Source organism: Natrix helvetica (assembly GCF_964273705.1).
Source record: "Natrix helvetica genome assembly, chromosome: 4".
NCBI lineage: Eukaryota > Metazoa > Chordata > Lepidosauria > Squamata > Natricidae > Natrix > Natrix helvetica.
In genome coordinates, this window is record NC_138550.1 from 19,888,044 (window position 1) to 19,915,705 (window position 27,662).

Genomic DNA, 27,662 nt, shown 5'->3' on the forward strand with positions numbered 1-27,662 from the left:
TTTGTTACTTACTGAATGGAGTCTAGAATATTAGTTTGACATTCAAAACAAATGCTTTACAGATGCATGAATGATATTTTAAAAAAATAACCTTGACCAATTCCAATAACTTTCACAATGTCTAACTTTTTCTATCATTAATTTAGAATACTTCAGAGAGTGGTATAAAAGCAAACCTACATAATATACTAAATAAATAAATATTAGAATTATGTGAGCAAGAAATAGCAAACTGGATTTTGATCTAATGCTTTTTAGAGACTTAAACAAATAAGTTAGCTCCTTTTGTTTAAAGAAGGCAAATAGGCATTTCCAAATGCTGTTTTAAAAGAAAGATACTTATCTATTTTACATGACATTAACATTATCAGATGTAAGATTTATACTGAGGTGGGTAAAGACACGGCACAGTTTATTCTGCGCCTTATGGGCAAAGTTGTAGCTGAAGGCCACTGCTTGATCAGGAGTTAAAAGACTGTGATTTTGTCCGCCTTTTATTAGTACATCAATTTTAACACTTTTGTAGGAGCAGACCTTAATGCCAGTGAAACATATCTTATCTTCTTGAGGTTAAGCTTCTGTGCTGTACTCTTCCTTAGGGCTGCCACTTATTGGCAGGTGACAGCTGCTTCAACAACACAATGCAACTCTTGCAGGTTCTGTATTGGGTGACAAAAAGATTTCTGAGTACAGTTCCCAGGGTGATGTTAACCAATAAAGTTCCAGGTAGGTTGTTGCAGAGTTATCTGTCAGATCTCTCCTTCAACCATCTTGGGTGACTTCAGATTCTGTCCTCCCAAGAGAACGAAGGGTGGGAAATCAAGGAAATGCCTTCTCAGTTTCCACTCCCACATTATGAAATGAATTGTTTTAAGAAACCAGGAGGGTACCAACTCACATCTGCATTGTGAAACAGCTTGGTTTCAAAGGGTGGCAATTATTTTGCAGGAGCAATCTGAATTTAGTGTTTTAGCGTTTACATTTTAAATAGTATGATCATTAATTTTATTAGGATTGTAGAAAGCATTTGGATTTGGGGTTTCTATGCTATTTTAGCATTTGTGGATATGTGTTTGCATATGCTATTTACAATACAGAGCAAGAAATGTTTGTGTTAGATGAAGATTGCAAGCATATTACCCATCCCATCCCTACCAAAATAAGCAGTTCTGGAGTTATCTGAAAAGTGCTTCTACGTCGTCATGTAGATTCTGCCAGGTAAAATTTGCAACACCCTAAAACAGATTTCGGTCCATTTCACCGATAGATAATTTTAATATGCTTAACATTATCCAATAGTCGTAACTGTGGCAGTCTAAATATCACAGCAGGGACTGATTAGCTTTTTCAGATCCCTGCCTTTATTCACTGTTTGCAAAGCAGCTTAATCCAGTGATGGAGATCAGGCGTCCTGCTGTGGTTTGAGGTAGTTTCCATTCTTTCTTTGTGTTTACAGTAGCAGAAATTGGGAGGTGATGCCTCCTGTTTTTGAACCCTTAAAATATCAGCGAAAGCCTGAAAGTAAAATATTTTAAATATATTTTTGGATGGTTGATTTCTATCCATGTCGATTTGCTTAATGCCATTCTCAAAAGAATTAGATGCAGTGGTGCATCATCATTTGTTGTTATAATCATACGTCAGCAAAAGCATTATGAGTTCCAGTTATGGATGTCTAGAAAAACTAGTGTTCCAATTCATAACTCTTCATATTCTCTGATACATTGTTAGGCTTACTACACTGATTTTATCTGCTAAGCAGAAAGAGGCAAATGGTTATTTCTGTAGAAGATGAGTTTTCAGAATAGTAGAGAAATTTTAGTTATTGCATTTGATTTTTTCCCCAATCTAGTAAGATAAGTTTTCATATTAAATCTATGGGGTTCTTCTGAATTTGGGCTACCGGATTTGACTATATTTAAGATTAAATGCCATGCTTTGAATTTTGTTAAGATTGAAAAACAGGCTCTTTATTAAAGCAATAAATAGTGAAATGGTAGCCAATAGTTTCATTGGAAACATATATTTCTTTCAAAAATGTTCATTTATAAGAAGATATTACCACGACTCTTTCCATTCCTCAAACCATGCCTGACTTCTGTTTCCTTTCAGATGGTATTAGAAACTTCTGAATAAACATATTTCAAAAAAAAAAAAGTCAACCGACACTGTCTCGTTTTATTCTACGTAAATGTATTTGTTCGATAGAGGTTGTGGTACATGGACAGAAACGATGATTTTAAAAAAAACTAGTCAAACACATTAACAAAGGTAAGAAAGGGCCGTTTGGCAAATTGTGTTGATGCCTTTCTATACTTTTTTTAATTGCCCCTGTTTGATTTTCCACTTTAAATGTGAAAAGAGAATGCAGGTAAAAATCACGCCACCTCTCCAGCCCCATTCTCTTCACTAGAAGTGAATGTTATTTGTGACAAGGCTATGTGGTTTTTTGTTTGTTTTGGGGTGAGGGTTGGTTCGGTGGTTTGTGTTTTTTCTTTTGTGGGGGTTTGTGTTTTTTTTAGTTTTGAACACTCCTTGCAACTTTTACCACTCAGAAATAATTCCTTTTCTTTGTTTTATGAATTAGAAACAATGAGGAAAAGCTGAAGTCTGCTTAGGCCAGGTGTTTTTTGTTGGCAGGCTGTTCTCTAATGAATCTGGCTCTCATACAGCAGCTGCCTGCTAGTCTCTTTTGTATGGGCTATTGTTATAGCACACCCCTTATTATTACACATGCTGCCAGGGGCAGACCTAAGAATGACATCAGCTTGCTTCTCTTAGAAATCTACAAACCTGACGTAGGGTGGAGAGTTTGCCCATGCATCTGCCTGGCCAACTAATTGTGAGCCTTTCCTGCACTGTGATTGGTGGTTCTTCAGCTCAGTAATAGGTTAAGCAAAAACCTATTCCATCTGGCCAACCATTCATTGTTCTGTGTGCCTGCCTGGAAGTTTGAAGCTGAAGTTGTATCAAGGAGTACTTTTGGAACTGCTGCAAAACGTGCTTGTGCTTGTTATATTTGTGCTGGCCAGAAGGTAAGCATTTGTCTTTAGGCAAGAGATGAAGCTTGTGGTAGTTTTCAGATTTAGCAATTTACTCTTTTGCAGTTTGAATTTAAAGTGCAATACCAGTGGAAAAGAAGCTGTGTACAAACGATAACTTCAAACAATATTTTGAAAAGTCTTATTTAAATCTTGCACATTTATATGTAAAGAAATGTTGTAGAAATGGATAATAGTGTAAATCTCACATCAGCTGGTATAATTTTGAATAACATTTAGCAGCCTGAGATTAAATAACTAACAAACATGGGTCATTTGTTTGGTAGACAAACAAATGACCCAAGGGAAAGATGTCAGATCAGCGTTTTAAGGGATGAATTAAAGTTAGCATGATTTCCAAATCTGTTACAAAGGACACAATCCAACTCCACTAAAGTCAAAGGATAGTTTGACATTAACGTTCTGAGAGTGCTAAAGCTTATAGCTTATGTTATGTTAACTCTGGGAGTTTTGATTTGCTTTCTATAATTTGTGCTCAAGTATCAAGATGAGAATAGGGAAAAAAAGGGTTTAGTTGGAAAAAAATGGAGGCACTGAATGGGTTAAAAAGAGGTTTTGCAGTTCTACCACATGCCCTATTGTGTGAACATATGCATAAGTCTATTGAAAGTTTTCAGAAGATGGGCAGGCCACCAGTTGCTGATCTCCCGCGGTTCCAGTAGACATCTGTTGCCCCAGAGCATTAACCAATCTGTTCAAGTGGACATCTTTCCTTTGTTAGCATGAGGACTGTTGTCTGCAGTATTCTCTGAAATACATGAGTAATTAAATATTTTAAAAGTCTCTAGGAGATGTTACATGTTACATACTGTATTTATTATTTTGATTTGTAACTCACAGTGTTTCAATTTTACGTTACTTATATTCTAATTGTAATCTTATTGAAAATTCAGATCTCTTGGCCATGTAACATCTTATTCAAGAAATGTTCATGATAGTCTTGCTATTGAAAACAGTTGCAAAATTTGGCTTACAAGCCAAATGCTATAAAATGCTGACAATCGTATTAGTGATATATATATATTTGCCTCAAGGCAGAAATTTTCATAGAAGATATGATCTATGTGTATTGGATAAAAATAATAAGCAGAACTCATGTAAATTCTTGTTTGGATTTCATCATACTTTAGTAAGACCCCTTTCCATACATTATTTAAAAGATTAAGCATGATTTTTTTTCCATTGCGAAATTCAAGTAGCTGCATTTATTTGTTACTTAAAGAAAATTGATGTGCCTCTAGTTTATTTGTACCATACAACACAGCAGATGTTATCTCCAAAGTCTTCTACATTTAACTGCAACTCTAAACATTTCATAGGAACCAATAAGCATAATTATTAAAGTGCTGAAGAAGAACCAAGAAGACTGAAGTTCAAGTGCATTCCGACTATAGAAGCTCACTTGGTGACTGTGGGACAGTCAGTCTTTTTCAACCCTATCTATACCATAATGGGATTGTTTCCGGGTGGGTAAAGTAGAGGAAGCAGTGCTGAATTGAAATGCTGGTGTGGTGAGACATAACTTTAATCAGAAATGAAGTCATTGTTGCCACTTTCCATGAAGGGATAAAATCTATAGATTTGAAATATGGGAGTGTTTCCGGGATGTTATGGAGGATCTAAAGAAAAATTGTCTTAAGGATGCAGTCTTCTGTGCATTTACTCTTTAGCAAATCTCACTGAATCGACGGAACTTTTTACAAGTAGCCACATGGGGTTTGTGATGTTTTTAACTAAAAAAATAATTACATTCGTCGTTTTATGCTTTTACTCATTTATTTTTATTTTTAGGTAAACTGTCAGTATCATTTGTAGTGGATTTCCACATCATGCTTGTGAATAGAATGTAAGCATTTTTGCAAGAAAAGTTCTCTTGGCAGGTACCATCTACTGCGGCTTAGTTTATATTCTGTGTGCACCTATTTAACTCTTAACTGTGGAATTTAAAGTGGCCAATTTTGTAGATTTGATTTATTTATAGTTTTCACATGTTATATAATAATCTTTAGCTAAAATAATTTAGAAAGTAAGTGGGCTTTGCCGGCTTCCTTTTTAAAATTTCAGCTCTAAATTAGACAAGAAATTGCATTCTGATTATGTCTCTGTTGTATGACAGTGTTTAAGTGGAGCCCAGCATTACCAAAATCCAATTGAAATGGATGGCTGTTTCTTCAAGGAAATAAATATTTCAGTACAAGACAGTACCCTGGCATAATGCATGCAGTTGGAGAGTGGTCCATTACCTCGATGTATTAACTATTAACTACTGCAATACAGGAGCCAATTTGAACTTTTTAGTTCAGTTTAAAAGTGTTGCCTGTTAAATAATTTCCTTCAATCAGAGCAGCTTGCAAGGGTTTATGGAACAATGATGTCGGAGCTTCCAGATTCATTTGGCAGCTACATTGTTCTCCAAGGATATACCAGACGTACTTAAGTCCCCTTCTTTTTTTATAGGCTTTGTTCATACCAAATTATTCCTGCACTCTGCTAGCATTCATGATAGCTTGTTAAAGGAGTGCATCCTAGCAACGGAAAGCTAGTTGCTAAGCAACATAGTTTTCCATCTCTTTTTCTTTTTCTAAGGTACATATTGGTGGTAGTTTTAGGCCGCCAAAGTGTTGGTTTAAACTGTATTCTTTTATACTGTTGTAATTTATCAGCGGCAATGGACTTTGAGTGAATTGCAGCAGTTAGAAAATCAACATGTTGTTTAGTTTTACTTTCTGAATTAACCATGTATTTGGCCTGTAGCATTGTTTGAATGAACCAAAAGGTTATGTTAATAAACTTAAGCCTTTTTCTGTCTTCATTGTCAACACTAATATTGTTGTAGTCTTGCATCCTTGAAATAAAATGGAGTAGTTAAAGAAAGAAAGCAGACCTTCTGAAAAGAGACTAAAATGATCTATGCAATTCAGTTAAGTTTTATAGTAATAAACATCAAGGGGAAATCTAATTACAAATAATATTAGAAATTAATTTTTAACAGCTGGGCAAAGAAAAGGAAAAATATCGGAGAAAAGTAGATCAGTGAGAATAAATTATGAACTTTTGACCATCTTTACTGATAATTTACACAAACAATTTACTGTATTCTTTTATACTGTTGTATAATGGACTATTCAGTTTAAATTTCTAACATTACACATGATACCCGTATTTCCAGACTGAACAGTTTAAGCTGCAAAATTAAAACTTTTGCTGTTACTCTGGGACTTTGGAAAAACCATGTATCCAAAAGTATATTACAAGTAATCTAGGACTAATTTTAAAATGTTTTTTGAGAGAGGGGACAAAAATCATTTCTTTTGTCCCTTGGTCCCAATCCACAGATTTAGGCTTCTGAGCATGCCCTATACCAAACAGATGGCTGTTGTCATTATATGTGATAATGTTGGACACTTGTTGAGGGAAAAAGGAGTGCCTGAAATAGGTCTTTCTATTTTCACTCCCAATCCAGTAATCTGTATCGTTTTCAGTTCCCGCCATCCTTTTATTGTAGATATAACCATTTTCCCTATGTACAGTATTGTTTTATGTATATGGAAACTAATTTAGAAACATCGTATTGGAGGGGCTTCCTTTGTGTTTGCTGCTACTTATAGATTAGAACAAGGGTGTCAATCTCAAGGCCCAGGGGTTGAATCCGGCCCACAAGGTGCTTTAATCTGGCCTGCGGGGCTACCCTGGAAACAGCGAAAGACTGGCCCGCAATGCCTCTGCCAGCGGAAATGGAGCTTGCGGCCCTCCGAAGCTCTGTTTTTGCTGGCAGAGCACTCGGGCCACCACAGGCGCCCCTGACATGAGTGAAGTCGAGCTGGCCACGCCCACCTGACCCCCAAGGTTAAAAACAACCTGATGCAGCCCTCAATGAAATCGAGCTTGACACCCCTGGATTAGAGGAAATATTTCTTTTTCTTTTTTTCGGATTTTGTAGACATTCAGTCTCATAAATTGCTTTGTACTTTGAATACATATTCATTTCAGAAGCTTCTCAAAGTCATATTTGCATGCAGAGCATGTCAGGCATTTCATAATGAGGTGATCAAAAGAAAATTTGGATCCAATATTAGAAAGAAAAAAAATAAATGAACATTGCAGAGTACATTTTAAAAATCAGTTTTAACTTTTTTCTTTCTTTTTTAGGACTACCGGATACTTTGTACACAGAAAAACCAACAAAGTGGAGTCAACCACATGCAGCAGCAGCTTCATGGGCTTGAAGGATCACTTGAAGCATGACCTTGGGCACCTCTACGAGGATACATCAGTGACTCAAATAAGTGCAATAGCACCTTGGTCAATGATAGAAAGACCAACTATGGATAAAATTAATTCTAGAAAGGAAAATCCTAAGAAAGAACTGTCTGAAGAAACCGGAACCTTTAGTCGGGATTCTGAGAAAAATATAAATTCTGTTAATGAATTGGGAAAAGCAACTAAAATTAGAACAGAACCATGCTCCTTATCTAAGGATCACAGACAGACGTATCCATCTTTAGAACCACATATACTAAAGCGCAATGAAATTTTACAAGACATTAAGTTAGAGGAAGTTCAGATAGGAAGTAAAGAAATGAAAAAGCCTCCTGATATGGTGAAAGAATATCAAACCAAACTTGACTTTGCACTTAAGTTAGGTTACTCAGAAGAGCAAGTTCAACTTGTGCTGAATAAACTTGGTACTGATGCGTTAATCAATGATATATTGGGGGAATTGGTCAAACTTGGAAATAAAACTGAGGCAGATCAGAGCGTAAGTTCTATTAACACAAGTGTAATGCGAGAAGCATCTTCTGTTGACTCTCAGAGATCTGACTCTCCCCTTCAGGAGGATGTGCTTGTGGATGGTGACAACCTGAGACCAATAGTTATTGATGGCAGCAATGTGGCAATGAGGTACGTTGCAGTACAGTGTTGTTTTTACATATTATTTTATTGCGTGCACACAATTGTATTTATGGACCACTGAAACAGGTTTCTACAATTGAATGGAGTAAGCCAATATTTACTTGGCTAAAAGGTATCACCATTTGAAGACTTCTTTTGAAAATTCAGCATTCCAAGAGCAATACTATAGAAGTATATTGTGAATTCTTCAGCAACTCTGATACAGAGTGTTAAGGATGCACAAATCTCCACAGCAGCCGCCATTAGACAGGTATTTTCTTGTGGCAGAAAAGGGGAGGATATACAACATCCTTAACCCTCAACCACAAATGCTTCCAAAGTTGCAGTTTGTTTTTTTACACCCACATTAAAGTATTTTAATGTGCTTTTTGAAACTATACTAAATATTCTGACCAATTTATTTTACTGACGTAGGGAGGTGCAAGTTAATTTATATATTGGGGGAAATGATTGTGTACAGAAAATACAGATTTATATTTGATAGCATTGTCATTTTAACCTATAGTTCATTGGTCCATTTCAGACATTATAAAAATTTTTAATCATTGTTCAAAACAAACCCTATTTGAATTTTGTTTTTAAAAAACAACAACACTTTTTTCCTATACAACTCAGGGCGTCAAACAGTTCAGTCTTCCTTCCTTCCTCCTGTTTTTCCTACCACGCCACTCCTGTGAAGTGAGTTGAGTTGAAAGAATATGGCTGCTCCAATTCACCCAGCTGGTTTTTCATGCCTAAATTGTGACCAGAACTTACAGTCTACTGATTTCTGGGCCAACACCTTAAAACCATCATTGCTTTTTTATATGCACTTCTAGTTTTGATGGGGCAGCTGATCCCAGATAAGGAGCAGACTTTATCTGCAGTGTGTTAATAGGGGATTCTTCCAAACAATAGTTAGAAATCACTGTCCGCAGACCCTTATCAAAAGGCCGCCTTTGCATCTTTGGTTTTTTTAAATTAGTAACGTATATTCTTCTGAAATCCTAGTCATAATGTTCTAAACAAAAAGAATGCAATTTGCAATTTAATTTAAAATTTAACTATTTATGCCTTGGTCATCTCCAGTTTGGATTATTGCAACTTGCTCTAAAAAGCTGTCTTTGAAAATAATCCAGTTCAACTACTCTAGAATATAGCCGCTCAAGTAACATCCTTCAACTAGCTGCCATTAGACTTCCAGATACATTTTAAGATTATAGTTAAAAGCCTTATGTGGCTTTGGGTCTATTCTGATAATATCAAGGCAAGCTTGGTCTAGCTTCTTACCCTTAGGAACTTTCATTTACAGGGACCTTCTGTAAGCAATTGCACCTTCTCAGTCTCGCTCAACTGAATCAATACATTAAATACATAGCTGAATATATTATAGGGAACTCTATAGGAAGCAAGACCATTGTGGTCAGTGTTTATACATGAACAGAGTGAGATAAGCATTTCACAAGCTAGCAAAATAATGCTTAGAATCATCCAACACAGATTAAAGCCCTATGTGGAAATGGAGATGGTAGATATTCAAGTTGGCTTTAGAAAAGGCTTGTTGATACATGCTGCATAATTGAAAAAGCCAAAGAATACCAAAAATAAATCAATATATGTGTCACTGATTAAAGATTATGCTGATTGCGTCAAGCTGTAGAAAATCGGGAAGCCCAAAATATGTCATTCTCATGTGAAACCTATATGCAGGTCAGAAAGTCATAGTACAGACAGTACATGGTGAAATAAAGTAGCTCCAAGTTGGGAAAGGAATGAGACAAAGTTGTATACACTCCCCTTTTTTATTCAACTTATGTGCCAAAATATATACAAGGGAAGATGGACTGGAAGAAGATGAGAGTGATTTAGAATTGGACAAAGAAGCTTCCATAACCTGTGCTATCCCGATGTACAATACAATATAATACAATAGCAGAGTTGGAAGGGACTTTGGAGGTCTTCTAGTCCAACCCCCTGCCTAGGCAGGAAACCCTATACCATTTCAGACAAATGGCTATCCAACATCATCTTAAAGACTTCCAGTGTTGGAGCATTCACAACTCCTGGAAGCAAGTTGTTCCATTGATTAATTGTTCTAAATGTCAGGAAATTTCTCCTCAGTTCTAAGTTGCTACTCTCCTTGATCAGTTTCCACCCATTGCTTCTTGTTCTACCCTCAGGTGCTTTGGAGAATAGCTTGACTCCCTCTTCTTTGTGGCAACCCCTGAGATATTGGAACATTGCTATCATGTCTCCCCTAGTCCTTCTTTTCATTAAACTAGACATACCCAGTTCCTGCAAGCATTCTTCATGTCACTATTCTGATAGTGAAAAATGCAAATTATCTACAGACATTTAGAAATAAAAGTCAAGGAACACAGTGAAAAAATATAGACTAAAATATAAAGAAGACCAACTGATGACAATTAGTACAATAACCATTGTTAGAACTGACAATGAAACTATTGAAGTGGAACATAACTTCTGTGTTTTAGGATCAATTGTAAAGGATAGGATAAAGGAACAAGTAGTCAAATATGCCTAAGATTAGTATCTGGTAGACAAGTAATGAAGGTCTTGGAAAAGATATTCAGATACCATGATGTGTATATATTTACAAACATCAGAATTGTGCATATGACATTTTATGAAAGTAAAAGTTGGGGCAAAAGAGCTGAATAGAAAGATATTGACACTTGTGAACTTTGGTGTTGGAGAAGACTTCTGAGAATACCATGGATAACCACAAAAATAAACCAAGTGGATCATTGAGCAGTTAGTCCAGAGTTCTCATTCAAGGGACAAATAACTAAGCTCAATTATCATACTTCAGACCCATTATGTGAAGACATAGCTCTCTAGAGAAAATTCTGATCATGTGATAGGTGGAAGAAACAAAGAATAGGAAGACCAGAAGCAAAGTGGATGGACTTGTTATAGTGACAATAGGTGGAAGGCGTAAAGGACCAGTGTAAAAGTTAATTACCACATGGCACATTTATTTGGTTGCTATGAGTCAACCCCAACTTAACCAACCCACCTCCATGATAGGATCAAAATATTAAATGGGGTTGTTGTTGAATCATTCAGCAAATATGTATGATAATATATTATCTTGTTAAAACTGCTATTAGCAGACAATAAGCAGTAAATATAATTGAAAGTTCAAATAATAATGTAATAAACCAACCTTTCCCCTCAAATGGAACATACTATAATGCTAACAGTGGACTGCAAACTTTATAAATTTGAAACACTTTCAAGTTTGAAATGAAGTGTGTCAGTCATTCTGGAAGCGTTTTTGAGCATTTTTGAGCTTGAAAATACCTCTCCGTCCAGTTCAAGACATTTCATTCCAAGCTTGAAACATTTCCAGAATGGTTGAAACTGTGCGCAGAACAACTGTTGCAAATTCTTGGATGTAGAAAAGGAACAGAAACTAGTCCAAACAAAATGTTCTTCCAACTAAAGTAATGTTTATTGCTGTAGTGCGAACAAAGTAAATAATTTGTTTGTATTTGAAATATGTAATTATCTCTATTGTGTCTGTGCATGCCTTAATTACATGCCTAGCATAACAATCTAATATACATTTATTTACAGAGCTTCCTTGGAGTTCCTTAACTCCCTTCCTTTAGCCATAGGTTGCTTAATTTAATCACATTTTAATGTGTTCTCTAGAAACCTTTACTTTACTTCATTTTTCTAAGCCAAGCCTTTTTTATAAGGTATTGAGAAAGAAAAGAAAAGGCAAAATCCCCACTTTATCCAGGTGTTTTCTACATCAGGGATGTCAAACTCAAGGCCCCGGGGGCCAGATGCAGCCCACGGGTTGCTTAGATCTGTCCTGCAGGGCCATCCTGGAAACAGCGAAGGACTGGTCTGCGGTGCCTCTGTGTACAGCCTTCCTGACCTCCGTTTTCACTGGCAGAGGGTTGTAGGAGGCTGTCCCGGCTGAAAATGAAACTCACAAGGGCCACGTACAGCTCTCCTGAGTTCCATTTTGACTTGCAGAGGGTTGCAGGAGACTGTCGCAGCTGAAAACAGAATGTTTTTGCCAGCAGAGATCTCGAGCCGCCACAGGCGCCCTAGACAGGAGTGATGTCGAGCTGGCCACGCCCACCCTGGCCACACCAACCCCGCCCCCCCAAGGTTAAACACAATCCCGAGGCGGCTCTCAGTGAAATTGAGTTGGACACCCCTGTTCTAGTATCGCTCCTTTTTTTCCCATTCTCCAACCCGATACTCTACTTACTAATCTGTGTTCCCAGTTCTCCCTGTTCCTGCTGGAGCATCAGTTGCACATTCCTTCTTTTTCTAGTAATCTTTTCTTTCCTCCAATGGCTGTGATCACTTTGATAGGTAATACTGCATTCCACCCACCTCAAAGCACAAAATTCAACTCTTTAGCTTAATACATCTGCCACTTACAAATAATCCTCTAGGAGGCAGACATGGTATCTTAATTAAAAACAGAGCCTTTTAAATAACTTTCATTATATTTCTCATGCATCTGGCAAGAAAACAATAATGCAACCTTCAGACAATCTCAAACATAGTCTCAGTCATGGCAGCTCTGTCTGAGCAAACTCAACATGCAGTCCTTTAAAGTGAACTCTTTGTATCCTTCCCAGCCCCAAGCTAGAAATTGGCAGGATAGTAAGGCTGCAAACCAATCTGAATATCACTATTACAACATTGAATTTTATGGGGTGGATTTGCTCTGGAAATCTTAAGTTTTGTATCTGCATTCCCCCCACCCCCGAGATTTTAGGATTTAGGGACATGGAATACACAATAAGGAGACACTATCTAAAGCGTAGCATTAAGCTTACGCTTTTAAATAATGTCGTGTAGGAGGAATTTTAAAAAATATACCGCGTATCTCATTTTCTGGGAACAGGGAACATTTGTTAATAAGCCCTATAATGATCCTGCAAGGAAAAAAGGTTTAGCTTGAAATCCCTTTGCAGATAATTGGATGAACACCATATTTTGTACTTTAATGGAACAAAGCTTTCTTCTCACTAGTTTTCTAGCTGCCTCTTTGCAGGAATCTAATGTTGACAACTTAATACGCTATGTGTCTACAGGGATAGTTTTTCCAGTAAAAACAAATACCGATGCTTTTATTCAAGTGACAAGTTTTGGAGCATCGTCAAATGCCATTGTATGATTTAAAATCTGGTTCTTTAAAAAGAACCATTTTCTGAATTGAGGATTAGCTGAAATTGAAAAGAATTGCCAATATTCTAATTTCCTTTGTAAAAGGAGAAAAATGGGACTCAGGTTTTCCTGCAATAAGCCAAAACACCTCTTTCTTGAGACCAGGATGATGACAGTTTGCTAGACAGCTTGGCCTCAGTCTTGTATCGGTGAATGCTCAGTCAATATGTAAGGAAGTGAAGCTCCTGTGCGATATGTTAAAAGACCTGACACGTCTAACAGGATACCTGTTGAGGTGAGGGAAGCATTGCTGTAGAGAAGCACAGAGATGTCCTTGGAGAAGGAAATGTGACAGTTGGCAAGACATGATTTCAGTTTGGGAAAGGAAGATACCATTAGGAAGAGACTTAAATTGGCTTCATTTTAACTCTGTCTGGTGTACAAGGAAGGAAGGGAAGTTGTCCAGTATTGGTGTCCAAGATAAAGTGAAGCCAAGCATCTTAGTTTGGAAAGAATAATGAAAATTGCTTATAGCAGACACACCGTTCTGGGTAAGTAGAGACCTATTTGCTGAAGAGAATGACTGCTTTCAGATAAGTCGGGTGTGAGTCGCTGGGTATGAAATGGGGCCCAGGGAGGCAGTGGGGTCTGCTGATTGTATACTTGGCTCCTCGCTATACGTCAGCGGCCCTGCCCGAGCTCCTCGAGCTGGTCTCGGAGACGGCGGTTGAGATTCCCAGACTCTTGGTTATGGGGGATTTCAACCTGCCGTCGACGGGAGCAGCGTCTGAGGTGGCTCGGGAGTTCATGGCTTCCATGACAGCCATGGGCCTGACCCAACTAATTCAGGGCCCCACACATGAAGGCGGCCACACACTGGACCTTATCTTTGTATCTGAACAGTGGACGAGTGATCTGGGAATAGGGGATTTAGAGATTATGCCCCTGTCATGGTCAGATCACTCATATCTCCAGCTCGACTTCCCTGGCGCTACCCTCCACCGCGAGGAGGCGGAACCAGTATGTTCAAGCTGGTACCGCCCCAAGCACTTGATGGAACCGGATAGGTTCCAGGCGGAGCTTGGGCCGTTACCTGTAGCCCTAACCCGCGCTCGGTCGGAGGACCTAGTCGACGCCTGGAATAGGGCGACGGCGGGGGCCTTAGACCGGGTCGCGCCTCTGCGACCTCTCCTGCGGCAGCGAGCCACCCGGGCCCCTTGGTATACCGAGGAGCTCAGGGTGATGAAGCGCCATAGGAGACGTCTAGAGAGCAGGTGGAGGTCCTCACGCTCCGAATCTGACCGAACACAGGTAAGAGCCTTTTTACGGACTTACCTTGTGGCATTGAAAGCGGCCAAACGTAGGCATTGTGCCGCTCTCATTGCGTCTGCGGATAACCGCCCTGCCGCCCTGTTTAGGGTGACCCGCTCTCTCCTGTTGCAGGAGACGCGGGAGGCGCCCTTGCAGGGAAGAGCAGAGGAGTTTGGAGAATATCTGCAAGACAAAATCGATCAGATCCGGAGCGGGTGGACCTCCGTCAGTGGACCAGACGAGCCGCCAACAGCGAGTCTTGAGAGACCACTCTGGGAGGAGTTTGACTCTGTTGCCCCCGAGGATTTGGACAGGTTACGTGGACGGCTGCGACCCACCACTTGTTTAACGGACCCGTGCCCCTCCTGGCTGGTACTGGCAGCCTGGGAGGTGACACGAGGCTGGCTCCTGGGCCTGGTGAGCGCATCACTGGGTGAGGGATACTTACCAACCGCCTTGAAAGAGGCGGTGGTGAGACCCTTGCTCAAGAGGCCTTCGCTCGACCCAATGGAGCTAGCTAACTATCGTCCAGTCTCCAACCTCCCCTTCGTGGCGAAGGTTGTTGAGAATGTGGTGGCGCAGCAGCTCCCGCGACACCTAGACGAATCCGATTATCTAGACCCACGCCAGTCCGGCTTCCGACCCGGGCACAGCACCGAGACAGCCTTGGTCGCGTTGGTCGATGATCTCTGGAGGGCCAGAGATAGGGGTTGCTCCTCTATCCTGGTCCTATTAGACCTCTCGGCGGCTTTTGATACCATCGACCATGGTATCCTATTGCGCCGGTTGGAGGGGCTGGGAGTCGGAGGCACCGTTTTGCGGTGGTTCGGCTCCTACCTCTCCGACCGGAAGCAATGTGTGTTGACAGGGGGACAGAGGTCGTCCCTGAGGCCACTCACTTGTGGGGTGCCACAGGGGTCGGTCCTCTCGCCTCTCCTGTTCAACGCATATGTGAAGCCGCTGGGTGAGATCATCCGTGGTTTTGGGGTTGAGTACCATCTCTACGCTGATGATACTCAGCTGTATATTTCAACCCCAAACCACCCCAACGAGGCTGTCGAAGTGATGTCCCGGTGTTTGGAGGCCGTCGGGGTCTGGATGGGGGACAACAGACTCAAACTCAACCCCTCCAAGACCGAGTGGCTGTGGTTGCCGGCACCTCGGTTCAGCCAGCTGACTCCATCGCTGGCCATAGGGGGCGAACAGTTGTCCCCTGTGGAGCGGGCGCGCAATTTGGGTGTCCTCCTTGATGCCCGGCTGTCAATGGAGGACCATGTGGCAGCCGTGGCAAGGGGGGCATTCCACCAGGTTCGCCTGGTGCGCCAATTGCGCCCCCTACTGGACCGGAGTGCCTTGCGCACGGTCACTCATGCGCTGGTGACGTCTCGCCTGGACTACTGCAACGCCCTCTACATGGGGCTTCCCTTGGGACGCGTCCGGAGACTGCAGCTAGTTCAGAACGCAGCCGCGCGGGTTATTATGGGAAGTACCCGTTACTCCCACGTAACACCTCTCCTGCGCGAGCTGCACTGGCTACCTGTAGCCTTTCGGGTGCGTTTCAAGGTATTGATCACCATCTTTAAAGCGCTCCATGGCGGAGGACCTAGTTATCTGCAGGATCGCATCCTACCACACACGTCCCTGCGACCTATCCGCTCACACAGGGAGGGCCTTCTCCTGGTGCCGTCCGCTAGGCAATGCCAGCGGGCGACACCTAGGAGTAGATCCTTCTCTGTGATGGGCCCAACCCTCTGGAATGACCTCCCCCCCGACATTAGAACCACTACTGACCTCCGCTCCTTCCGACAGAAACTGAAGACACACCTGTTCCGACTGGCTGGTTTGGCATAATTTACAACGTCTACCCCCCCCTGGCATATACTTTTTACTGGCTTTTAGAGGGATAGTGTATAAATTGTATGATATTTTAAATTTTATATTGTTTATTTATTAGCTGTACAGTTTTGGTCTATTTTATCCTCCTCCTATGCATACATGTATTTTATTTGGTGTTTTTTAATACGGACTGTACACCGCCCCGAGTCCCTTTCGGGAGAGGGGGCGGTATATAAGTGCTAATAATAAATAAAATAAATAAATAAATAAGTCCATGAAAAAAAGATGAAGATTAGATATTCTGTAATTGAGAAATAGAACTTTGCTTCTATTTGACCTAGGTATTTCGTGATGGCGAACCTATGGCATGCATTTCAGAAGTGGCAAGCAGCGCCCTCTCTGTGGACATGTAGGCCGTCGCCAGTTGCACTTCTAGATTCCGTCGCGCGCATGCACGAAGACCAGCTGGCTTGCATGCATGCATGCAATAGAACCCAGAAGAGAGCATCTGGCCACACAAGCATGTGTGCTGTTGCTAGCTGCAATTCCGGGTTGTGACATGCGCATGCACGAAGACCAGCTGACTGGCACACATGCGCATGATGGAACCCAGAAGAGAGTGCACTGGCTGCGCTCTTCCAGGTTTCGGTGCTCTGGCATGCGCTCCTGTTTCACACTTGGTGTCAAAAGGATTAACCATCAATGTCCTAGGACAGTGATGGCGAACCTTTTTCGCCTCGGGTGCCAAAAGCACATATGTGCGCACTATCACACGAACTCGAGTGCCCACCCACATAACTTAATGTCCCCCCTCACCTGTGTGGACCGTGCATTTTTGCACAAGGCTTCCTCGCCACTCCCTGCTCTGGCTGCTTCCCCTTGGATAACACCCAGTGAGGGAGAAGTTGCTCTGCCACAAACGGGCAGAGATTGGGGTGGGGGTGGGGGGATGCTCAAGTGTGCTCCTGTGTCAAAAAACCTTCCCTTATCATTCTCCTGTGTAAAGATTGGGCCCTTTTTACTATGGCAGGTGTGAGTCCAGTTGCTAAATTCTCCCCTTCTATTAAAGAGGATCCTGGGCACTACAGTCAATAGACAAATGAGGAAGGGAGCTGCTGGCACAGGGGAAAGAAAAGCAGCAAGGAAATAAGGAAAAGCAGCTTTTTTCCCTCAAGGTGGCTGCTCTGTTTCCCCCCCTCCCCGGTGCTAGCACAGAGGATCCTGCCTGGTCCCTGCAATCCAAAGGGAAATGAGGAAGAAGAGCCATCTGCATGAGGGAAAGACAAGCAACAAGGAAAGAAGAAAAAGCAGCTTTTCCCCCTCAAGGTGGCTGCTCTGTTGCCCTTTTCTCCATTTCAGCACCACTCCATGGAGCCTGCCCCACCCCCCATCGCCCAGGTCCTCGCTTCTCCCAAGCATTTCTTTGCCTATTTAATTTCCCCTCCGTAGCATTTTTCCATCGTGTTTCTTGCCGTTTTGGACAGGAAAACAAAGTTTGTGGGACTAAAAAAAACTCCTTTCAATCAATCAATTCCAACTTTGCGAGATCTCTCCCCCCCCCCAAGTTGTAATTGATTGAAGTTTTGTTTTAGTCCCACAAACCTTGTTTCTCTGCACACGTTGGCAAGAAATGCGATGGAGCTGGAAATCAGGTAGGCAAAGAAATGTTTGGGAGAAGCGAGGACCTGGGCGTTGGTGGGTGGGGCAACCTCGATGCCATATCACTGAAATGGAGAAAAGGGCAACAGAGCAGCCACGTTGAGTGAAAGAAGCCTCTTTTCTTGCCGCTTGTCTTCTCCCCCTCCCCCCTGCTGGCAACTCTCATTTCCCTGTGGATTCAAGCGATCGGGCAGGATCCTTTTTAGTAGCAGAGGAGGAGGGGGGAACAGAGCAGCCAGCTCGAGTGAAAGAAGCCTATTTCCTTGCCGCTTGTCTTCTCCCCCTCCCCCCTGCTGGCAACTCTCCTGATTTCCCTGTGGATTCAAGCAATCGGGCAGGATCCTTTTTAGTAGCAGGGGAGGGAGGGGGAACAGAGCAGCCAGCATGAGTGAAAGAAGCCTCTTTCCTTGCCGCTTGTCTTCTCCCCCTCCCCCCTGCTGGCAACTCTCCTGATTTCCCTGTGGATTCAAGCGATCGGGCAGGATCCTTTTTAGTAGCAGGGGAGGGAGGGGGAACAGAGCAGCCAGCACGAGTGAAAGAAGCCTCTTTCCTTGCCGCTTGTCTTCTCCCCCTCCCCCCTGCTGGCAACTCTCCTGATTTCCCTGTGGATTCAAGCGATCGGGCAGGATCCTTTTTAGTAGCAGGGGAGGAGGGGGGAACAGAGCAGCCAGCACGAGTGAAAGAAGCCTCTTGCCGCTTGTCTTTCCCCCGTTTGCATTGGGCTGTTTTTCGCCCTTTGGAGGCTTCAGGGAATCCTCCGGAGATTTAAAAAAAAAAACTATCGAAAAATCAGCTGGCCAGCGGGCGCATGCGCACTGGAGCTGACAGGGCAATGCCTCGCGTGCCCTCAGAAATGGCTCTGCGTGCCGCTAGTGGCACGCGTGCCATAGGTTCGCCATCACGGTCCTAGGACATCAAGACTGCACTTAAATTAATTCTATTAGACCAGTGGTTCCCAACCTTTGTTTGGCCATGCCCCACCTAAGCATCTTTACAATCCCGATGCCCCCCCCCCCCGTGACATATAATTCTTACTTTACTCAAAAAGTAAACTCTTTTCACATGGAGGAAGCCTAAAAGGCCATTAACTTGGTTTAAACAAGGTTGAAATTGCCCCCATTAAAAATCAAATTGCCCTCCTGTGGGACGTGGGCACTGGGAACCACTGTGTTAGACTGATAAACCTACATGGTTTAATATAGATAAGAAATATGGTAATTTTCTGTTGCTACCATGTGATGCTTTGGAGAATCCCATTTTTGTCTGAGGAAGATAAGATTGAACAAGGGGTCTGCTTGCCTGTGAAAATGAAGAAAAATAATTCAGCAAAAATAAATAAATAAAATAAATTGTCAGAAAAAAATAAAATAAATGAGCAATGGAATATCTTTTGGAAGGCAGTTACAAAGATTCGATATTGTGCCATAAAGTTTTTTTCTTAAAAAAAAATCATTGAGAAGCTGAATACTATATGGCTTTTCTATGAAGTAGCCTATGTCCATTTAATGGGCCTCTAAAAATAATTAAATTTTCCTTCTAAGGGCTTTATGAATGATTTCTTGGTAGAGAAAGGAACTTTATTTCAGTCAATGAGCATTAAATCATAAAATAAAAGACATAGTAGGATGTGAGAGCCTGTTTGGTTTAACGGTTAAGGAATTAGGTAAAAACTAGGTGATTGTGAGTTCTAGTCCTGCCTTAGGCAAAGTCAGCTGGGTGACCTTGAGCGTGGTGTAGTATAACAGAATTATCAGCATTCAATCTACAAAATCCGTAATATTAATATAAATTACAAGACTGAAAAGAAATCTATCACCCTAATATAGTAAAACTAATGTTTATACTAGAGATTCATTTTGGTACAGTTTAAAAGCCAGGATATTTGAGTTCTAATTCTGTTTAGACATGAAGCCAACTGGATGACTTTGAACCAGTCCCATTCTACCAGCTCCAGGAAGAAGACAAATGCAAATCATTTCTGCAGATGTTGGCAAGAAAAAGTGCAGAGATTTGCCAGGCAGTTGCCAAGGCTGAAGACTGAATAAAAGGTGTAGAAGTCTATGTTACTAAATATGTTGTTAAAATACCAACAACAGACTACTTTGCAACAATTCTAACCAACAATAAAATAAAATTCAGAATAACAAAATAATCAATAGACATAAAATGCTATGGCTCTATACTCCTACAAATATAATGTTTAGCGGCATTCAGACTATCAATTCTATCAGACAATAAATGGAGATAAAATAGATTTGGATTGCATGGCTAATTTGGCTGTTATGGATGTTAAGTTAAGAACTGCGGCCGAATATCCTGATAAAAGAAGTAGCATAGAACAGACTTGTGTGGTCCTTGGATTCCTAGGGCTCCCGCAAGGCCTTCTCAGGGGTTCTCAAAATCAACACTATTTGGAAGCCTATTTGGAAATGTAATACAGAATGAAAATCCCATTAAAGATGAGAACTCGCAGCGAATGCATCGACTTTAATTTTTAATTTGATAAATATGATCAACAGGTAGTCCTTGGTGTATAGTCACAATTGGGGCCAGGATTTCCATTGCTAAGCAAGGCAGTCAAGAGAATTGCACCCGGTTTTAAGACCTTTTTTGCCATGGTTGTTAAGCAAATGATGCAGTTTTTTAGCAAATTCAGCTTTCCCCGTTGATGTTGCTTGTTGGTAGGTGGCTGGGAAGGTTTCAAATGGTGATCACATGACACACACCCCTTTCCAGGATGCTGCAATCATCATAAATAGGTGTTGGTTGCCAAGCACCCATATTTTGATCATATAACTGTGTGGATGCTATGATGGTGATATGAGGATTGGTTGCAAGCAGTGGTGGGTTGCAGGCGGTATGCCCCTGTACGGGCATACCGGAGCCTTCCCAGAGCACCAGATACCGTTTCGGTACGGTGCTCCAGAGGGCCCACCTGCCCGAGCTCCTTACCTGTCTTTTAAGGCTTACGCGCACGCGCATGGTGCATACAGTGCCTGCGCAACACTGCGGAGCAGCTGGAGCGTCAGAGGTGCTTAGATGCATGCGTGCACTGCACCCTTGTGTGATCACGCTGCGCACATCCATGTGGACACCGCCAGGTCCATTCCAACCGTACCGGTTGGAACGGGATCCGGAACCCACCACTGGTTGCAAGTCGCTTTTTTCAGTGTCATTGTAACTCTGAATGGTTGCTAAATGAATGATTACAAGTCAAGGACCATCCATATACAAACAAAAGTTCTTTTGGAGTCCTCCATAATTTTTCAATGTGGAAAGGAATCCTGAGAGAAAGAAGTTTAAGGAACACTGGTACAGAAGGAAATGAGTAGTGATTTTAGTGAGTTCATTACATAATTTTCTTTTTATCTACCTACCAAGACAACTGGATAGCCAAAATATTAAATTATGCTAATATATCCCATCTTATTTTAATATTACAGTCTGCCTCATATAGCTAGCTAGACTTAAGTTAGTGGATTGAGCACCCCAGATATACCCCTTTTGCAGGGATGAAATGCTACCAGTTCAGACCAGAACGCCTGAACCGGTAATAAAAATGCTACCCGTTCACCCAAACCAGTAGTAAAAAAATGCTACCGGTTCAGGTGAACTGCTTTTTCCAATGATCAGCTGTGACATGCGATTTATATTAGCTAATATAAATCATGTGGCACAGCAGATCCCCCCCCCCGTCCGTTTGCTTACCCTTGCAGGCACGCTCTGCGCATGCGCAGAAGGTCCTGTGCGTGCATGCAGGTGACATTGCTACTGAACCGATAGCAAAGGTAAGTGGATTTCACCCCTGCTGTGTTGGAATGCAGGACTGAGCTTCCTATATCTGTTATTCTCTGTCTTACCTTAGGTCTGGGTTGGTCATAACCTAGGACCGTGATGGCGAACCTATGGCACGCGTGCCACAAGTGGCACGCGGAGCCATTTATCAGGGGGTCAGGGGAGGCTCTTTTCACCCTCCCCAGGCTCCTATAAAGCCTCTGGAGCCTGGGGAGGGCGAAAAAAACATGTAAAAATGGGGGGTCGCGCATTGTGCGCGCATGTGCACTGGGGGATCGCGCGTTGCATTATGGGTGCGGCACGCCCACACTCGACCCCCCTGCGCTCCCCCCCCCCACTTGTGGCACGTGAGCCAAAAAAGGTTCGCCATCACTGACCTAGGATAAATCCAGAGAGTTATCACAATGATTCAACTTATGTAAGATCCAACCTTTCCATTTGCTGACAAATTTGTCAGAAGAAATAAGGGGGAAATCAAACCACTAAGGTGTAGAAGGCTGTTTTTTTTAAACCAATTACCTTTAGGAGTAATTTATTATAATTTGCTAGAATAGATCCTTCCACATCTTCATAATAGTAGAATGGACCTGTGCAGCTTCTTTAGAGCTCAATAAGCTTTCACCAAATGGCCCTACTGTGAAATGGCCATTTAATCCAAATTGGAACCTATTTCAGAATCCATTTTACGAGCCGCACTCATTCCCAAGTGTGATGTATTCCCTGATATTCTTAAATGGAGAACAGCTGGAAAGTTGTCATTAGCAAAACACATAACAATTGTACAATTTTAGCAGATGTGAGACCAGGATCCTTGATAATGCAACCTATTATTTCAAGGAGGGCTCTGTACCAGCCAAATGTCTGTACATTGCTGGCTAGCTTGTATCCAACGTGTTGTTCAATCTAAACTGTTCAAAGATTGCAGCGTTCGCAGTCTTGTAGGCTAGCAATGTGGCCTTTCAATTGAAGCAATGGTAGGAGATGCAATGCTATAAAATCAGGAGGGAAAGCTATTAAATTTCATATAAAGCTTATTAAATCTCATTCTTGCATTACAGTCCCCTGCTACTATCATATGAGCAATTGGCTGTAGCCCATGGAAATGATAGGAATGATTTTTTTAACCTGTACCCTCCTTCATTAATCAATGATTGAGGGCATAAGGGAATATACTATATATACATGAATTAATAACAAAGCTATTAAAATGTAATAATAATGACATTGCCTATTTTCAAAGGGGGCAATTCAAATATTTCTATTGCTAAAGAAACAAACACACATACAATTTTTCTCCATTTCCTGGGAGAGCATATAGAGGTAATGATTTGTATTCCTATTAAAGGGGGGGGGGGGGTTCTTCATTATTCCATGTCTCCTGTAAAAGAATAATATAGCCATTCATTTGGAAAGGCAGAGTCATTTAACTTGGCAGTTCAAGTACTAACATTCCATGATACAATTTGAGAGAGTTTAGTTCCCAAAATCAATTAGATTATAAGGGAAGGGGATTCGTTATTTTACACTCTTCCTGAGTTCCTTCATTAATTCCTAAATTAAGGATTTATCTGTATCTGTAATTGAGATACTGAGTGCAGAAAATGGGAATAAAACACTAACAATTAAAGCAGCCTGAAGTGCAATTGCTAGATGCAGAGGTGAGCTGCTTATCAAGCTTATCAAATATTTCAATCCTTGGGTGATAGTAACTTGCTCTTGAACCATGGTCAAAATGGTTGAATAATTGGAGGATAGCAGTTTGTAAATTGGGATGCCTATCATTCATATCCTGCACTTCAGATTTTAAAGATATCCATGGAAATATATGCAGTATGGAAATATATGCAGTATAATCAAATCCAGGTACTTAAGACTGGTGCTTTTCAAAACTTGAACCTAAATGAACTATTCCTTTTTCTTTTCCATTTTGTTGTATGATCTCCTTTGAGTTCAAATATATAAGAAGGAGACTTAAAATACCACCGTGTTTGCATCCAGTTATAGAGGTGGGCAAAACTAATTTGATCAATGGATACATTGCAATTTGTATGGTTTGCATTGTACATACCATGTTTCCCCGAAAATAAGACCGGGCCTTACTTTCTTTTGACCCAACGAAATAAGCGCTTTTTGGGAAGGTCTTATTGTTTTTGAGGTGCAGGAGGCGGCGAGCGTGGTCACCTCATGGCTGCTACTGTGTTGCAATATTTTCAGGGGAGGCTTATTTTAGCACAAGCGCTCAAAGCCCGATTGGGCTTATTATCCGGGGAGGTCTTATTTTCGGGGAAACAGGATATCAATTTATCTTTCATCCTGCTCACTTCCTGGTAAAGCTCCAAAGGAATTAATTAAATCTGCTTCCAACTTTTTTGTCATCTTACAACCAGTTGTTACTTGGGAATGATTGTTTTTCGAGCTCAAGGACACTGTTGGGATATTGTCTCCAGGATATTTTGCAGTTTTCCTTTTTGAATTTACAGTGGTAACAATTTGGTGGTATGGTGTGTAACCAGAACTGAACTTTTTTTATTTCTTCACATAGTACCTATTTTGGAAATATTCATCTGTTGTAGGTAGTGTCAAGCCTTCCCAGTTTTGAACATGTAATAGCCTTGCTGGAGTTGTCATTAATAAAAAGCAAAGTTCTGTGACTTTTTTTTCTACTACCCATTAGTCTTTGGTTTCAGTTGTGTTGAAATTCCCCTTCTGACCCTCTTCTCTAAGCAATGCAGTTGCTGACTAATGGCAGCTGATGAAATAAAGAACCATGCAAATCTGATCCTTCATGACGAATGAAAGAAATATTGAATGTACTTGGAGCTACTCTCTGTCTTCTGTCGTTTTTCCATCTTGCTGTAGTATCAGAGTGATGATTAAAAAAAATACCCAACCATAAAATTAAGAATGGTTTTATACAACTACGAGTGAAAAAAATACAGATTAAAAAGAGCTGGCTTTGTAGAAAATAAACCAAGGAGCAGTTATATGTGCTTTCTCGGTACCATGTTACTTTCTCTGTTTTCTTGAGGTATATCTCAGCCATGACTATAAACGGAAATCTTTGTACTTCTGTCCTTTATGCAAAAGTTATAGTCATAACTTTACTTTGCATTTTAAAGCTCTGGTTTGAAATGCTATTAATTGTTTTGAAATAAACAGTTATGTTCCAATTTTTATATGAGAGATAAATGTGTTTTGTTTTCAACCGTCAAAATCATATGGTCTTGATGTATTTGACTGCCATATCTTACTATTTGCCAAGTAGCTTATTTTGATCTAACTATCAAGAGATGTGTGGCATATAAATTACACTGAAATTAAATACCCACGTAGTTCTGAAAATATTGAAATGTGTAAACTGTACTCCTGATAATTAAACATAACATAACTGATTTGGAGTAACACTTGTCAAAGTAATGCCACAAAGAAATGTACGTATAAAAATATTTTTTACCTTATAAGGATTGTTAATTGAAAAGCTCAGTTTCTAAGTACAGGCGATTTATTGTTTTATGAGAGTTTTTAAATGCCACACTTAGCTTTTGTTAATTACTTTGGAGTGCTTTGTGCTTATGAGAGCCGAAAGCAAGTAGATTCCATTCATACATATATGAAACAGTGGTAGTTACAATAATGTAGATAAGTAATTTTAAGGCATCTGTTTCAGCCATGGAAACAAAGAAGTATTCTCTTGTCGTGGGATAAAACTGGCCGTGGACTGGTTTTTGGAAAGAGGACACAAAGATGTCACAGTGTTTGTTCCAGTGTGGAGAAAAGAGCAGTCTCGACCAGATGCACTCATTACAGGTATATTTTGATTAGCATTCCCCAGTTTCATTTGTAAAATCTATGACAATTTTGATCTTGCTTATTCTATGTGAATAAATATTTTAAGGACTGCTTTAATCAAAATATTTTAGAACATGGAATAACAGGGCTATGTAGGGCCTTGGAGGTCTTCTAATCCAACCTGATGTCAGCCTCTGTTTTGCTTGCTATGCTTGCTTGCTATCGGCTGCCATAGGAACGGGGTGTGTGTGCGCATAGTAATGGGGAAGGGAATTATATTGTACTGGAAGAGTCTTGTTCTCACCGTCTTCTGTGCATGCTGGTGGCTGAGGATTGGACTTGGTCAAGGCCAACCGTTTCGCATACCAACTTGATGAGGCTGTTTGAAGATGCACCCCACATGACACCTTAGGGCAGCGATGGCGAACCTTTTTTGGCTCGCGTGCCATAAGTGGGGGAGCGTAGGGGAGTCGTGTGCAGGCGTGCCGCACACATAATGCAATGCGTGCCCCCCCAGTGCGCATGCGTGCACTACAGGCGCGACCCCCCCCCCCCATTTTTGCATGCTTTTTGCACCATCAAGAGGCTTCGGAGCGCTCAAAACAACCCTCTGAGCAAACTGGAAGTCACTTGCGGTTTGCTTGGAGGGTCGTTTTAAGCGCTCCGAAGGCTTCAGGGACCGTGAAGAGGCTTCCCTGAAGCCTTCGGAGCGTTCAAAACGACCCACCGAGCAAACCGGAAGTGCGTTCCCGAACTTCCGGCTTGCCCGTAGGACCGTTTTTTTGCACTCCGGAGGGTTCAGGGAAACTCATGAAGCCTCCGGAGGGCCTCTGGGGAGGGCTCTTTTCGCCCTCCCCAGGCTCCTATAAAGCCTTTGGAGCCTGGGGAGGGCAAAAAATGGTTTTAAAAAAGGGTGTACTCAGCTGACCAGCACGTGCATGCGCGCTGGCCAGCTGACAGCGCAGCGCCTCGCGTGCCCTGACAAATGGCTCCGCGTGCCACCTGTGGCACGCGGAGCCATAGGTTCGCCATCACTGCCTTAGGGAGTTGCAGATTGGACAATGGGTTGGGGAATTGGGGGGAGGGTGCTGGGTAAATGTTTAATATGTATATGTTCCCGCCTTTCTGGCTCAGATCTTGCTTTCCTTTTGCTGTTTTCACTTCATATCTAGTAAAAGAACTTTATCTCCATTAAAATGGAGTTGAGGTTTTCCTTTCTTGGATATTGAAGGAGGCATGTTTGACACCTCCTGTTCAAGCAGGAGACCCTATACCATTCTAGACAAATGGTTGTCCAATCTCTTCTTAAAAATTTCCAGTGACCGGAGCACCCACAACTTCTGAAGTCAAGTAGTTCCATTGACTAACTATTCTCACTGTCAGGAAATTTCTCTTTAGTTCTAGGTTTTATCTCTGCTTAATGATATTCTACTTGTTATTTCTTGTCTTGTCTTCAGGTGCTTTGGTGCCCACTTCAATACTATTTCATCTTCATGCCTAAGTCTAAGCCCTTCTGGATGCACCTAAAATACATATTTAGTATAATATATTTGTTCTCAAAATACACATATTTAATACATGTTGTTACAGTTGCATTTCACTATATGAAAAATGAAAACCCAACTGGTGCTTGTATTACAATTTATACTCTGATGCTTTCAGATCAATTTAAATCAGAATTTGCAAATTCCTGATGCCTCTTTAAATAATATGTAGTGGATAGTACGTATTCTGTTGTGAGGAAGGAATGTTATATGGGACTGAGAACTGAGTTTGTATATCAGGAGAGACATAGAAATAAATTGAGTACAATGTGACTGGAGCGCTTAATTATGCATAATAAAACAAGGAAATATTTAAAAGGTTGAATTGATAACAAATTGTCGCTAAAGAAGGGAGTCTTTAAGCAAAGTTTACCTGTATGAAATATTTCATAATTTGCCCATAGGATGCTTGTGTTTCAGTTGATCATATTAATTATCATGCATGTCTGCATTCAATATCTTTTAATGCTTCATATCTTGTGTTTGTATATTAATAACACCTGTAACATAGAGACACTTGATCTAAGATTTGTTACTACATATCAGATCTATTGCCCTAACTTTTTATTGTAGTTTTATAAATGAAAGGGTCTCTTAGAGGTTAATC

At 41.1% G+C, this 27,662-nt stretch overlaps 1 protein-coding gene across 2 annotated transcripts in view; it reads left to right on the forward strand.

The window, feature by feature from the left end:
• The window catches only part of ZC3H12C (zinc finger CCCH-type containing 12C), a 52,321-nt gene that overhangs the window by 14,392 nt on the left and 10,267 nt on the right, over positions 1-27,662 (forward strand). For both annotated transcript variants that reach the window (XM_081952459.1, XM_081952458.1), the window contains 2 exons: positions 7,212-7,964; positions 25,390-25,529. In XM_081952459.1, the coding sequence (XP_081808585.1) occupies positions 7,279-7,964; positions 25,390-25,529 (826 nt within the window). In that variant the 5' untranslated portion in view covers positions 7,212-7,278. The remainder of the gene's footprint in view (positions 1-7,211; positions 7,965-25,389; positions 25,530-27,662) is intronic.